We start from the raw sequence: 14,831 nt of genomic DNA on the forward strand, positions 1-14,831 counted from the left end.
CTTGTGGTTGAGAGCCCACTGGCCCATGTGGGAATCGAACCGGCAGCCTTCCGAGTTAGGAGCATGGAGCTCTAACCGCCTGAGCCACCCGGCCAGCCCCCGATGGCATTTTTTTAAAAGAAATAGAACAAAAAATCATCAGATTAGTATGGAACAACAAAAGACCCTGAATAGCCAAAGCAATCCTAAGAAAAAGAACAATGCTGGAGGTATCAAACTCCCCGACTTCAGCTTGTACTATAGGGCAACAATAATCAAAACAGTATGGTATTAGCAGAAAAACAGGCACACAGACCAATGGAATAGAATTGAGAACCCAGAAATAAACCCACATAAACATGGACACATAACTTTTGACAAAGAAGCCAAAAACATACAATGGAGAAAAGACTGCCTCTTCAATAAATGGTGCTGGAAGAATTGGAAAGTCACGTACAAAAGAATGAAAACTGACTGCTGTGTGTCACCGTATACCAAATTAACTCGAAATGGATCAAAGACCTAAACATAAGACCTGAAACAATAAAATGCATAGAAGAAAACATAGGTACTAAACTTATGGACCTTGGGTTCAAAGAGCATTTTATGAATTTGACCCCAAAGGCAAGGGAAGTAAAAGCTAAAATAAATGAATGGGACTATATCAAACTAAAAAGCTTCTGCACAGGAAAAGAAACCATGGACAAAATAAAGAGGCAACCAACTGAATGGGAGAAGATTTTTGCAAACAGTGCCTCCGATAAGGGGCTAATATCCAAAATATGCAAGGAACTCATGAAACTCAACAACAAAAAAAGTAACAACCCAATTGAAAAATGGTCAGACGACCTGAAGAGACATTTCTCCAAAGAGGACATACAAATGGCAAATAGGCATATGAAAAAATGCTCAACATCACTCATCATCAGAGAAATGCAAATGAAAACCACAATGAGATATCACCTCACCCCAATCAGAATGGCTATCATCAACAAGACAAATAGTAACAAGTGTTGGAGAGGCTGTGGAGAAAAAGGAACCCTCAAACACTGTTGGGAATGCAGACTGGTGCAGCCGCTATGGAAGGCAGTGTGGAGGTTCCTCAAAAAATTATGAATAGAATTACCGTATGACCCAGCAATCCCTCTCCTGGGTATCTACCCAAAAAATCTGAAAACATCTACACATAAAGACACGTGTGCTCCAATGTTCTTTGCAGCTTTGTTTATTGTGGCCAAGACGTGGAAACAACCAAAATGTCCTTCGATAGATGAATGGATAAAGAAGTTGTGGTATATATACACAATGGAATATTATACGGCGGTAAGAAAAGATGATATAGGAACATTGGTGACAACATGGATGGATCTTGAGAGTATAATGCTAAGCGAAACAAGTCAGACAGAAAAAGCAGAGAACCATATGATTTCACTGATATGTGGTATATAAACCGAAAACAACAAAAGAGCAAGACAAACAAATGAGAAACAAGAACTCATAGACACGGACAATAGTTTAGTGGTTACCAGAGGGTAAAGGGGGTGTGGGGTAGGAGATGAGGGTAAGGGGGATCAAATATATGGTGATGGAAGGAGAACTGACTCGGTGGTGAACACACAATGGGATTTATAGATGATATAATGCAGAATTGTACACCTGAAATCTGTAATTTTACTAACAATTGTCACCCCAATAAATTTTTTAAAAAAATGTAAGTGGGTTAAATGCTCCAATCAAAACACACAAAATAGCTGAGTAGATAAGAAAACAAGACCCATGCATATGATCTTTACAGGAGACCCATCTCAGATCAAAAGACACACACAGACTGAAAGTAAAGGGACATAATGAGATATTTTATGCAAAGGGAAATGAGAAAAAATCTGGTGTAGCAATACTTATATTGGACAAAATAGACTTTAAAATGAAGACTGTAATAAAAGACAAAGAAGGGCACTACATAATAATAAAGGGATGAATCCAACAAGAGGACATAGCCCTAGTAAACATCTATGCACCCAATATAGGAGCATCTAAATATATAAAATAGATATTGACCAACTATAAAGACAGAGATCAGGGGCTGACGGGTAGCTCAGTTGGTTAAAGCGTGAGCTCTGGGCGGCGGCGCTGCTGTTTCGATTCCCACATGGGCCAGCGAGCTGCGCCTTCTGGAACAAGAATGAAGTCAATGAGCTGCTGCTCTACTCCAGGGTGGCCAGATGCTCAGTTGGTTGGAGTGTGGGTTCTTAACCACAAGGTTGTTGGTTGGACTCCTCGACTCCTGCAAGGGATGGTGGACTCCCCCATTCCCCGCAACTAAGATTGAACAGGGCACCTTGAGCTGAGTTGCTGCTGAACTTACGGATGGCTCAGTTGGTTGGATCACGGGCTCTCAACAACAGGGTTACCGGTTCAACTCCTCAACTCCTGCAAGGGATGGTGGGCTGTGCACCTTACAACTAACAACGGCAACTGGACCTGGAGCTGAGCTGTGCCCTCCACAACTAAGACTGAAAGGACAACAACTTGACTTGGAAAAAGTCCCAGAAGTACACATTGTTCCCCAATAAAGTTCAGTTCCCCTTTCCAATAATTTTTTTTTTTTTTTAAAAAGAAAGAGAACAACAGTAACACTATCATAGTAGGGGACTTCAACTCCCCACTGACACCAATGGACAGATCTTCCAGACAGAAAAACAATACAGAAACAGTGGCCTTAAATGACACATCAGACCAGTTGGATTTAATCGATATTTGTAGAGCATGTCCCCCCAAAATAGCAGAATATGCATTATTCTCTTGTGCACATGTAACATTTTCCAAGATAAACCACATGGTAGGCCACAAAACAAGTCTCAATAAATTTAAGAAGATTGAAATCATATTAAGTGTCTTCTCTGACCACAGTGCTATGAAACTAGAAATTAATGACAAGAAGAAAACTGGAAATCACACAAACACATGGAAGCTGAATAACATGTTACTAAATAATGAATGGGTCAACAATGAAATCAAGGAAGAAATCAAAAGATACCTTGAGAGAAATGAAAATGAGAACATAGTGACCCAAAATCTATGGGATGTAGTGAAGGCAGTTCTAAGAGGGAAATTCATAGCAATTCCCTAAGAGGGAAATTCATAGCAGGCCTACCTAAAGAAACAATGAAGCAAGAAACAAGAAAAATCTCAAATCAACAGTCTATCTTTACACCGAAGGGATATGGAAAAAGAACAACAAAATAAGCCCAAAGGGATACAAGGAAGGACATAATAAAGATCAGAGCAGAAATAAATGAAATAGAGACCAAAGAAACAATACAAAAGATCAATGAAACCAAGATAAGATAAACAAAATTGACAAAACTTTAGCTAGGCTCATCAAGAAAAAGAAAGAGGGGACCCAAAATAATAAAATCAAAAATGAAAGAGGAGAACTGACAACAGACACCACAAAAATACAAAACATTTTAAGAAAATACTACGAGCAACCATATGCCAACAACTTAGGCAATCTGGAAGAAATGGATACATTTCTAGAAGCATACATACTTCCAAGGCTGAATCAATAAGAAACAGAAAATCTGAACAGGCCGATTACTACCAACAAAATTGAATCACTAATGAACAAGCTCCCAACTAACAAAACCTCTGGACGAGATGGCTTCTCAGGTGAATTTTACCAAACATTCAAAAAAGAATTATCACCTATTTTCCTCAAACTATTCCAAAAAATCCAGAAGGAGGAAGGCTCCCAAGCTCATTTTACAAGGCCACTATTACCCTGATCCCCAAACCATACAAAGACACTACAAAAAAAGAAAACTATAGGGCAATATCCCTAATGAGCGTAGACACAAAAATCCTCAACAAAATATTAGCAAACCAAATCAGCAATACATTAAAAAGATCATAGAGCACCACCAAGTGGGATTCATTCCTGGTGTGCAAGGTTGGTTCAATATCCACAAATTAATTAATGTAATGCACCACATTAACAAAATGAAAACTATTATAAAAATAATATGGTTATATCAATAGATGCAGAAAAAGCATTGACAAAATGTCTCTTCCTATCCTCTGCCCATTTTTTAATTGGATTATTTGTTTTTTTGGTGTTGAGTTGTATGACTTTTTTATAAATATTAACCCCTTATCAGATGTATCATTGGCAAATATCTTCTCCCAGTCAGTAGGATGCCTTTTTGTTTTATTGAATGTTTCCTTTGCTGTGAAAAATCGTTTTCGTTTGATGTAATCTCACATGTTTATTTTTTTCTTTTGGCCCAAGGGGATATATCAGTGAAAATATCACTAAGGGTAAGGTCTGCAAATTTACTTCCTGTATTTTCTTCTAGGAGTTTTATGGTTTCTGGTCTTCTTTTTAAAAGACTTTCAGGATTATCCTCTGTTTCTCAGCGGCACCAACCTCCACATCCTGCCTATGTCCCACTTGTTTACAGCCTATACATTGGTGTGTCCATTTAATCCAAGAAAATGCAAACTGAACAGCCAGAGGAAACCTTCACCAACACCAAAACCTGTGGTGAATTTGGTAAATGCCCTGCAAAAGATATGGAAGAGGAACAAGCTTTTAAAAGATCTTGAAACATTGATGAGATGGTTGAATTATGCATTCTGCTTCAGAGCAAGAATGCTGGGGCAGTGGTTGGAAAAAGAGGCAAGTATATTCAGGCTCTGCGTACAGAGGACAGTGCCAGTGTTTCAGCCCCAGACGGCAGTAGCCCGAGCACACATTGACTATCAGTGCTGATGTTGAAACAATTGGAGAAATTCTGAAGAAAATCATCCCCACCTTGGAAGAGGGCCTGCAGTTGCCATCACCCACTGCCACCAGCCAGCTCCCGCTCGAATCCGATGCTACGGAAGGCTTAAATTACCAACACTATAAAGGAAGCGACTTTGACTGCTCGGTGAGAGTGTTGGTTTATCAGAGTCTGGCAGGAGGAATTATTGGGGTCAAAGGTGCTAAAATCAAAGAACATTGAGAGAACACTCTGAAAACAATCAAGCTTTTTCCAGGAGTGCTGTCCTCATTCCGCTGACAGAGTCGTTCTTATTGGAGGAAAACCTGATAGGGTTGCAGAGTGCATCCAGATCATCCTTGATCTTACATCAGAGTCTCCCATCAAGGGATGTGCACAGCCTTACGATCCCAATTTGGTGGACCTATTATTACTTACCAAGTTACTAACTATTCCCAAAGATCTGGCTGGATCCATTATTGGCATAGGTGGTCAGCAGATTAAACAAATTAATCATGAGTGTAGAACTTCGATCAAAACTGATGAGCCTGTGGAAGTTCGGAAGATCAGACCATTACCCTTACAGGACCACAGGAGCAGATCCTGAATGCCCAGTATTTGCTGCAGAACAGTGTGAAGCCGTATGCAGATGTTGAAGGATTCTACCGCAAGACATTCTTTTTTTGTTTTTTATAGTGTGAAGCCGTATTCCGGAAAGATTTTCTAAGACTAGTGAAGAACTGAAGGAGTCCTGCATCTTTCTTTTTTTTTCATCTGCTTCTGTTTAAAAAACCAACATCCTCTGCTTCCTAGGTATTCTGCATTTGAGGTGTAGTGAAATCTTTGCTCTTCACCAGATTTTAGTTCTTTACAAACAGGGTTGGAGGGGAAGAGCATGCAAACACTTACATTGAAATTTTGAAACAGCAGCATAGTGAGTGAATTTGAATTTTTGTTCATTGTTAGTTAAATGGGAAAATTACCCCTATGTGATTATTGTGAACACTTTTCTTTGTGGTACTGTGACATTTGGGGGCGGGGGAGACATGAAGGAAAAGGCACAATAGTCGATATGTCCCTGGCAACTATTCAGAGCAGTGTGCAGAATGTAATGCTCTTTTTTAAGAAACGTTTTATGATTTAAAAAATAAATTCAGTTAGCCCAAAATAAAATAAAATAAAATGAAAAATAAAAGACTTTCAGCCATGGAAGTTACCATTTTTTGTTTACTGTATATTGATTATATATGTGTGTGTGTGTATATATATATATATGTGTATATATATATATACACACACACACACATTAAGGAATATATATATGTGATTCCATTTTTACTTTTTAAAAGGAAGAATGATAGTGTGTGTATGCATATTTTTGTATGAGTATAAATAGTGTGGACAGATACACACTATTAATGTTGTTTATCTCATGATGTCCAGTTGAATAGGGAATGGACAAGATCATTAACTTACATAATTATTACGAAATATTTCAGACATTCCAAAAAGTCTTAGGACTAACTAATGTAACGAATGCAAATGTGCCCCAGAAGAATTGGATACCACTGTGTATTCCTCCTGGATCACACTGTGCTTTTTCCCTCCTGAAATTGGACGTCCTCAAAGTTTAGTTACATATATGTCTCCTAATATATAATATGCAAAAGTACACATATTTAAATTTTTGGTCACTTTCAAAATTATTTTGCATATTTCAAACTTTATATAAATGGAATGATATATTGAAGGTATTTCTTTGAAAATAATTTTTTTGCACAACATGAGGCTTTTGTGCTCAAGATTAATCCGGGTTAATACATATATGATATATATATGTATGTGTGTGTGTGTGTGTGTGTGTGTGTGTGTGTGTGTATATATACACATATATGAACTTTTTCTTTTGCATTGCCTTGTTACAAAGAGCATTGGGTAAGAGAACTTAACACTTTCAAGATATCAATAATCCTTAAATGTTTGTAATTGAAACAGTATGGTACTGGTGTCAGAATAGAGATGTTAATTGATGGGAAAGAATTAGGAGTCTACAAATGTCCCGTGTATATATGAGAACTTAGTATATAAAAAAAATATGATTTTGCAAATCAATATTTGACTATTAAATAAATTATATTGAAAACCAGCTGATTGAGGGGAAATTACATGTCTATTTTACTTTACATACTAAAATAAATTTCAGATCATTCAAGGCATAATATTTTGATCCAAATTATGCAGAAAATATGGGTGAAACCAGTAAAAACAGTGCAGGTTTTTCACCAGAGGTTCCTCATCTGAACCACAGAACACAAAAAATGAAGTGATTGGCTATTTTTCAATTCTACCAATTCTACATAAGCGGTAGCATTCTAGATACTAATAACAGAAGTTAATTCATTCCATACAGTTGGTACCGACAGCATTCGGTCTTAATTCTCTCAGGAAACCCTTGTTTAAAAAGGCGCAGACACAAATAGGAAAAGGTAAAAAAATAGTTGCAACATATAAGAATAGGCATTTATATCCCCACTACACAAAGAGCTCTCAAACACTATTAAAAGATAACTATATCAATATACAAATAACTCAGAGAAGCAATGCAGAAAAGAAAACACGGATATTGCCAATAAACATGAAACTATTTTAACTCTCCCTAGAAATTGATTGAATGAAAACTTAAAAATAAGTAACAAGGAGACTTCATTCTCAATTAACAAATTGTCAAAAATGATAAAGGTTGACAAGCATGTGCTGAAACCAACACTCAGGTACTATTGGAGGCCTACAAACTGGTACATATAATCTTTCTGGAAGGCAGTCTGGCCCAAGGCCGTAATTACATGGGAGTGAAAATGTGTAATATAGAAGTTTTGATTCCAGAATTTTTTAATAATATGAGTATATATAAGAAACTACAAACGACATGCATATTCATCTCTAGAGACTTGTTTACTCAGAATTCTTCAACAGACCTGCCAATAAGTAAGGCAGGCCTATACATAAATAAGTAATGAGCAAAACAAGTACCTTAGAAGCAATGTGGATATACCAAATGGTGCCACCCACTAGGCCACACGATGTTTATGTTGGGAGGGCTCAGATCAAGGCCCTTCACAGAGGGTTCTTTCCTGGGAAGGAGTTCTTAAGATCCTCAAGACTCATAGTTTGCTCATGGGAAAGTTTGCTCAAATGAAACTTCTCTATCAGAAACCACATATGTTAAAACATGAATGTTGAAGACTCTTACAGGCCAAGTGAATCAGATATTATTTATTTTTTATAAGACATTGAAGAGACATTCTTTGACGATTGGATTTGCAAGGTCTGTTGGAAGTGGGAAAGACTGGAGCTAAGGCAACCAACGAAGGTAATTAGAAAACAGGGGCCAGAAAAAGTGAAGTGTCTGCTGGAATGGAAAGGAGAAGAATAAATTTGAGAGATATTTCTAGGATAGAATGAACAAAAGTTAATGACTTTTGTTCTTGAAATCAGCTAGAAACAGCTGGGATGAAGACCTTCAATCATGATCTCAATGAGTGAAGCCCTGCAAGTTCTATCTCCTTCAACCATTTCCATCCACCAGCAGCAACAATTGCTTCCATCAGTACCACTCTTCTCCAGTCACCTCCATGGAGATGTACGTATATCTTCCAGTCGGTCCGCCTCCCTAAATTCTCTCATTTAATCACCCCAATGAGTCTTCATCATGATCTCCCTTCTTAAATTCCCAATCTCTGAGCTGCCCCTCAACATATTTCTACTTTAGCCTTAGGAGGAAAGGAAGCCACCTAGTTTTCTCTGTGTGTCGCGAGGGCCACAGTCTGGGGAATTACCTTATCAGCACCTATTTGACCTTAGTTCCAGGACTTTCGTGGCTCAAGGTTGAGAGGAAGCATGGATGGAGGTGGGGGACAGGGCAGATGACCAGCAGGATTTGGGTGCAAGGTGGGATACCAATCTTCAGACTGGTGGGGTCGAGCAAAAGAACCACCTGTAGAGGGCTGAGAGGGAAGGGCATGATTGTAAGGGTGAGGAAAGCAGGTCACCGGTAGAGATGGTGTTGAGTAGGAGTGGGGGCAAGCAGGGGACTCGGGCACGAAACCAGAGAAGGTTGCAGGAGATAGATGGGCCAGGGGCTGGAGCAGTGACCGCTCTTGCTTCCTCTGCTTAGCTCTGCGGTTCTGGAACCAGACCTGAGGAGTAAGGAGAATAGCCACATCAGAGCCCTGCTCTTAAATAGGGGGCACTGTCCCATGCAGCCCCCCTCCCCAATGACAGAAGGTACAGGTACAAGGCATAAGTCTCTCCCACATCGTCAGAGGAAGTAAAGCTCTCCAGAACGCATGTCTGAGCCAGGCCACTGACAGAGAGACCCGTACCAACACCCTCAACTTGGGTGTTGGAATTCACATCACTATTAAGGTTGGAGGTAGGTGTTGAAATTCAAGGCAGATTAGGTTAGAGCTAGGCTCAAACTCAAGTGGCAGTCCCGAGGAGGATGAGGTTATGTGGACTGATGGATGAGGCTATGTTCTGATGAATGTCAGGTTGGGGTTATAACGCCTATGAGAATTTGTGTCTCAGTAGTTCCTGAGCCCCCAAACGGCACTTCTTCCAAGAGGAAGGGGGGATCCTGGGGCATCACCTGTATTCTGGCCTCACTGAGACCTGTGTCCCGGGCCAGGCCCTCTCGGGCCCAAATGTCGGGGTACTGGTTCCTCCCAAAGGCTGACTCCAGCTGTTCCAACTGTGCTGGACTGAAGGTGGTGCGGTGGCGGCGCCGGGAGTGCGGGTGACCCCTCTGTCCTCCTTGAGGGGAAAGCCTTGGTCTCCCCACTCCTACACCAGAGAGGTTTCTGTAGGGCTGAGTGCTCGTGTCTGAGGATGGAGGGGAAGGGAGAGGTTGCTGCCAAGTGGATCTGCCCATCCACCCCCGGCCACATATGCTGCTTTCCCCCAGATTCTACTCAGTGCCCCTATGCTGCTCATACACTTTGCTCTGACCGGAAATCCTTCAGCTTTCACAACTAGCTGAAGACAGCTCAGCTTTGGCCCTGCTTCCCCTCTGAGTCTCCTAACCCAGGCTGTGCTCTCCACACAGGGTACACCTCTCAGACTCACCTCACCTCGTGGGCACTCACGCTCTGTCAGCCTCACCTCCCCAGTGCACGCCCGTCCCTCTTCTATTTCCTCAGATATATCCCCTGGAACATGCCCTCATGTGCCTTTCACCTCTTTGAGCACACATGCTACCCTGCTGGGTCTCACCCTGTGGATCTTCCATCTGCTCTGACATCCTAACAAACTGTCTCGTTCTCTCAGACTCATCCCTGCTCTCAGACTCACATTCACGTTAAACCTTCTTTGTATCACTCCCATCCTCCTACACCCCTCACCTGGGAGGATGAAATATTTCCCCCTCTTCCGCTCAGACACACCCTTCCCTCATGTACATTTCATCTTCTCTCCTATTCCGGCCCAGCCGGGCCTCTAGGCTGCAGGAACCTGAGCTCGTGGGAAAGGCTTGCCTGTCCTTCCCACAGGCTCCCTAAGCCCCCACACTAATTAGTCTGAGAGCCAGCCGGGGAAGAGAGAACAGGGAGCAAAAAGAAACACCTGGAAGGCACACACTGAGAAAAGGAGATGTCTGCAGAGGAGGCCCCCATCCCCATGGGGACCCGGGGTGTGGCCCCACCCAGTGCTCACTGTCTACCTTGGGAACACACCTGCGTTGAGCCACTGGTCCCCTGCTTTCCTCACATTGGCCCGTCCAGCTCCCTCCTCAGAGAAGGCAGTGCAACGGGCAAACTCTGAGGTCAGGACTGAGGAGACATTCAGCTTTGCCTCTGCCCTGCCACGATGTGTGCTATTCAGCAGCTCATCCACGCCAGGGCCTCAGTGCCCCAGTCTGTGAAGCGAAGGAGTTGCCCAGGCTTTCTAAGGTTCCCATGGTTTAACATTCTAGGATTCTGGCTTTTATTTCTCGTTTTCACCTTCCTTGTGGCAAACCAGTGCCCTACAGGAGCCCAGGCATGGAGCCCCCACACCTGCGGCCTCCTTAGGATCACCCCAGAGATGCACTCACCCACCGTGGAGGTCTGAGTCCCAGCGGCTGGGCAGCTCTCAGGCCAGAGGCTGCTGCAAACTCGCCCCTTCTTTTGCTGACCCTGCTCAGCCCTCCCCTCGGCTTCCATGTCTAACAACAAACACAGTCCCGTGTCTGGTGCCCCTGAGTCTCTAATTCTGGGTCGGTTCTCTGTTCCTGCTCTTCCCGTCTACGCCTGCTGTCTCGCTCCTTCTCCCTCTGTTTATACGTCTCTCTGAGTGGAAATCGATATAGATATCTTTGTCTTTTTCAGTCTCTGCTTTTTTCTAATCCCCCGTTCCTTCACTTGAGTACCATCTCTTTCTCTCTGTCTTGCCCTCACCCTGTTTCTCTGTTTCTGTCTCTACTTTCCTCTCCCTATCCTTCACTCTGGTATGCCGGTATGCCGTGCTCCCTCTTTGCTCTCAGCTGCCTACTTTCCCAGCTTGCAATCCCACACCACCTCTTTCTCCCTGAGTCTTGAAGGAGTGACCTCCTCCTCGCCCTGTGGGCCCATCCAATCACTGCCTGGTCACCGGAGCCCCATCCTCAGGGGAGGATCACAAGCCGGATGAGGGAAGGTGCTCTGTTGGAGGGTCCAGGGACTGGGGCCAAGAGCTCGTATTCCCAGAGGACCAAATTCTTTTGTCCTGTTAAATCCTCTCCTGGGAGCAGGCAGCGGAAGGAAGAGAAAATGCCTTTCTCCTAAGACCCCTCCTCAGAACCCCACCACGGGGGAGAGGGAGCAGATGGGGGCCAGGAGCAGGGCCTGCCTGGCATTTCAGCCAGTGGGGGACACCCAAGGGCCTGTTGCTAGAAAACTGAAAACCCTGAAAGACACAAGTGCGTTCTGGCCCCTCCTGGATGTTCTGATTCTCAGAATACACTAGACTCCTCCTCAGATCAACCTGAACCATACGATGAGTCTCTAGGACACCAGGGTTCTCATGTACTCACTGCTTTCCTCCCCCAAATGTCACCTCCTCATTCACCAGAACCCCCAGGTCTTCATGACCTTCCAAGGTCACCCAGAGCTTCAGAAAATCCTGATCCTCAAGAGCATCTGGATTCCTGGTGCATCCTGACCCCCTCGGACTTCAGGACTCTGCAGGAGACCGATTTCCATGACATCCTGAAGTTCTGATTATTCAAGGGAACCATGACACACCTGGAGTCCCTGAGCAGTCAGGACACCCTGACCCCCACATCACTCTGCTTCTTACATAGACCCAGGAAGTATATTCTGACATCCCTAGGACATTGTGACACTTTAAAGACAACCTGATACACCAGGACTCGGATACTCTAGGACACACTGAAACCCAGAACATTTCACCTCTACTAAAAGATCCCCTTGCCCCCACCATGAAGTTCTAAGCTCTCAGGACACACTGACCCAATGAGGACACCCTAACTCCCTTGGAATACATGATACCCATAGAACAGTCCGATCCCCCAAGGTCATGCTAACCCTTTACACATATCCTTTAAAAGCACTCTGACAATTCAAAACTGAAAATCATCATAATCCTCTAGGATCTTGACACTTACAATACAGTCCATGGATCAAAAGCATCAGCAACATATTGGAGCTTCTCAGAAATGTAGAATCTTGGCCCTACCTCAGTCCTACTGAATCGAAATCTGCATTGCAACAAGATCCCCAGAAACACTGAATGTACATTTGTACATTTGCAGCTCAGGCTGCCATAAAGAAATACCAAAGGCTGGGTGGCTTAAACAATAGATATTTATTTCTCACAGTCCTGGAGGCTGGGAAGTCCAAGATCAAGGTGCCAACTGATTCAGTTTCTGGTGAGAGCTCTTTGCCTGGGCTGCAGACAGCCATCTCCTGTGTCTTCCTTTACAAGGCAGAGAGTGGACCAGCTCTGGTGACCCTTACTCTTAGATGAGACCCATCCTCATGATCTCATCTAACCCGAATCACCTCCCAAAGGCCCCACCTCCAAATGCCAGCACATTGGGGTTAGGGTTTCCACTTACGAACTGGGAGAAGACATATTCAGTCCATAACAACATTAAAGTTGAGAAGCACTGATCCAAGACACCAATCCCTCTCCCGTACCTCAAGATATACAGTCTGTGACCTCCTCGAGCAACCTGAACCCCATGACAGCTATGACTTCCTGAGACCCAGTAACATGTAGTCAACTTGGCCCCACAAGCAAACATCGAATTCCAGTACGCCTTGCTACCTCAAGATACCCTAACCTTATAAGGGAACGCTGACCAGCCATCCAGTACAGCCTAATTTCCTAGGACACTTTGATATATCACAAAGAAACTCTGACTCACTACCCTGCTCCCTGAGGACATTGAGATATTATACCTTCGACTTGACATTCCAGAATACCATGATCCCTTAGGAGGCTGGGATATTTAGAGGCATTTGTTTCTCCAGGGCAGCCTGATTCCCACCCCAACCCTGACCTTCTAAGAAGCCTGACACCCAGGAATCTCTCATTCTGTAAGAAGCAGAATCCTGTGGTGGGGAAGAGTATAGGTTCTGGAGCTAGACTGCCAGGGCTTCAAATCCCAGCTCTTCTACATACTAGTTATGTGATCCTGAGCTTATTACTTAATATCGCTGTGCCTCAGCTTTGTGTCCTGGGGAAATTAATACAGTTGATTCTGTTTATTTGAGGTGGTTAGTTATGTTGCATAAAGTCACTACAAACGCTGAATTAGTGAATATTGAACCATTGCTCCTGGGGGAAGTAGGTTCCTGTTAGCCTCTGGATACATTTTTGTTAACCGGTCAATACATAACCTTATTGAATGTGTGTTTCTGTTTAAAGATACCTTGTTTAATACATATTGTTAATTCATTAACATAGAACTCACGGCCAACAGCACTATATCTCCTGCCTGAACAAAGCTCATCTAACATATATTTTCTCCATAAGGCACATCATGGCCTTCCTGCACTTGGGAACACCAGTCAACACTTCAACATTTATGCATTTCAAACAGCAAAATTACCCACTCCCCCAAAAGCACAAATGTGTGCAAACTAGTGGCACTAAGTAGAATGCAAAAAGTCTCCTGTATACAGTATGAGAGTTGAAACAAGAAGGCAAAGCAGTTGCCTTGTTTGACCTCAACTAGGAATCTGGCAACTCAAATGTTTCATGCCTCTGTGCACGCACATGGCTGCAAATAACCACAGACACGCCAAAGAGCATTGCAAAAGAGTATCGGTGTTTGGGTTTCAAACAAATTGTAGTGAGTAGCTGAATTTGCAAATACGGAACCCACAAATAATGAGGATCGACTCTACCTACCTGATGGAGTTGTAATGATTGAGATTTTTATCTTTCCTTTTGTTAATATGGTATATCACATTGATTAATTTGCATATATTGAACTATCCTTGTGTCCCTAGAATGAATCCCACTTGCTCATGATGTATTTATTATCCTTTTCATATGTTGTACTCAATTTGCTAGTATTTTGTTTAGGATTTTTGCATCTATGTCCACCAGACATATTGGCCTGTAATTTTCTTTTTCTGTGTTGACATTGCCTCGTATGTTTATCAGGGTATCTTGGCCTCGTAAAATGAGTTAGAAAGTATTCCCTCCTCTTGAAGAGTTTGAGAAGGGTAGGTATTAAGTCTTTGAATGTTTAGTAGAATTCACCAGGGAAGCATTCTGGTCCTGGCCTTTTTGTGTGTGTGTGTGCAGGGGCGGGGAGAGATTTTTGATGTCTGTTCCAATTTCCTTACTATAGATCAGTCTATTTTAAGTCTTCCAGTACTTCATGGTTCAGTCTAGAAAGGTTATATATTTCTAAGAGTTTGTCCATTTCTTCTAGATTATTGAATTTGTTGGCATATAGCCTTTCATAGTATTCTTGTATAATCTTTTGTATTTCTGTAGTGTCCGTTGTAACTTCTCCTCTTTCATTTCTGATTTTATTTATTTGAGTCTCTTCTCGTTTTTCTTAGTGAGTTTAGCCAGAGGTTTGTCAATTTT

General features: G+C 42.5%; 1 protein-coding gene and 1 pseudogene across 1 annotated transcript; one reads left to right on the plus strand and one right to left on the minus strand.

Moving 5' to 3' along the window:
* The first annotated feature begins 4,476 nt into the window (after positions 1-4,476).
* LOC117017044 (heterogeneous nuclear ribonucleoprotein K-like) lies at positions 4,477-5,352 on the plus strand (annotated as a pseudogene).
* Positions 5,353-8,595: 3,243 nt separating this feature from the next.
* On the minus strand, positions 8,596-11,074 carry PROP1 (PROP paired-like homeobox 1). Its single transcript, XM_033096904.1, has 3 exons — positions 10,834-11,074; positions 9,394-9,626; positions 8,596-8,941 (listed from the first exon to the last, which is right to left on the minus strand). Exons 1-3 carry the CDS (start codon positions 10,940-10,942, stop codon positions 8,603-8,605), a joined length of 681 nt encoding a protein of 226 aa, XP_032952795.1. The 5' UTR covers positions 10,943-11,074; the 3' UTR covers positions 8,596-8,602.
* Positions 11,075-14,831: the final 3,757 nt, after the last annotated feature.

Source organism: Rhinolophus ferrumequinum, chromosome 24 (genome assembly GCF_004115265.2).
Source record: "Rhinolophus ferrumequinum isolate MPI-CBG mRhiFer1 chromosome 24, mRhiFer1_v1.p, whole genome shotgun sequence".
NCBI classification, from domain to species: Eukaryota; Metazoa; Chordata; class Mammalia; order Chiroptera; family Rhinolophidae; genus Rhinolophus; species Rhinolophus ferrumequinum.

What these genes read in the sequence shown, in the direction of transcription:
- PROP1 (XM_033096904.1), bottom strand. Translation starts at nt 10,942, where the DNA reads ATGGAAGCCGAGGGGAGGGCTGAGCAGGGTCAGCAAAAGAAGGGGCGA. An exon ending in GACTCAGACCTCCACGGTGG is followed by an intron (nt 9,627 to 10,833) that starts GTGAGTGCATCT and finishes CTCCATCCTCAG; the next exon opens with ACACGAGCACTCAGCCCTAC. An exon ending in TCAGTGAGGCCAGAATACAG is followed by an intron (nt 8,942 to 9,393) that starts GTGATGCCCCAG and finishes CTTACTCCTCAG; the next exon opens with GTCTGGTTCCAGAACCGCAG.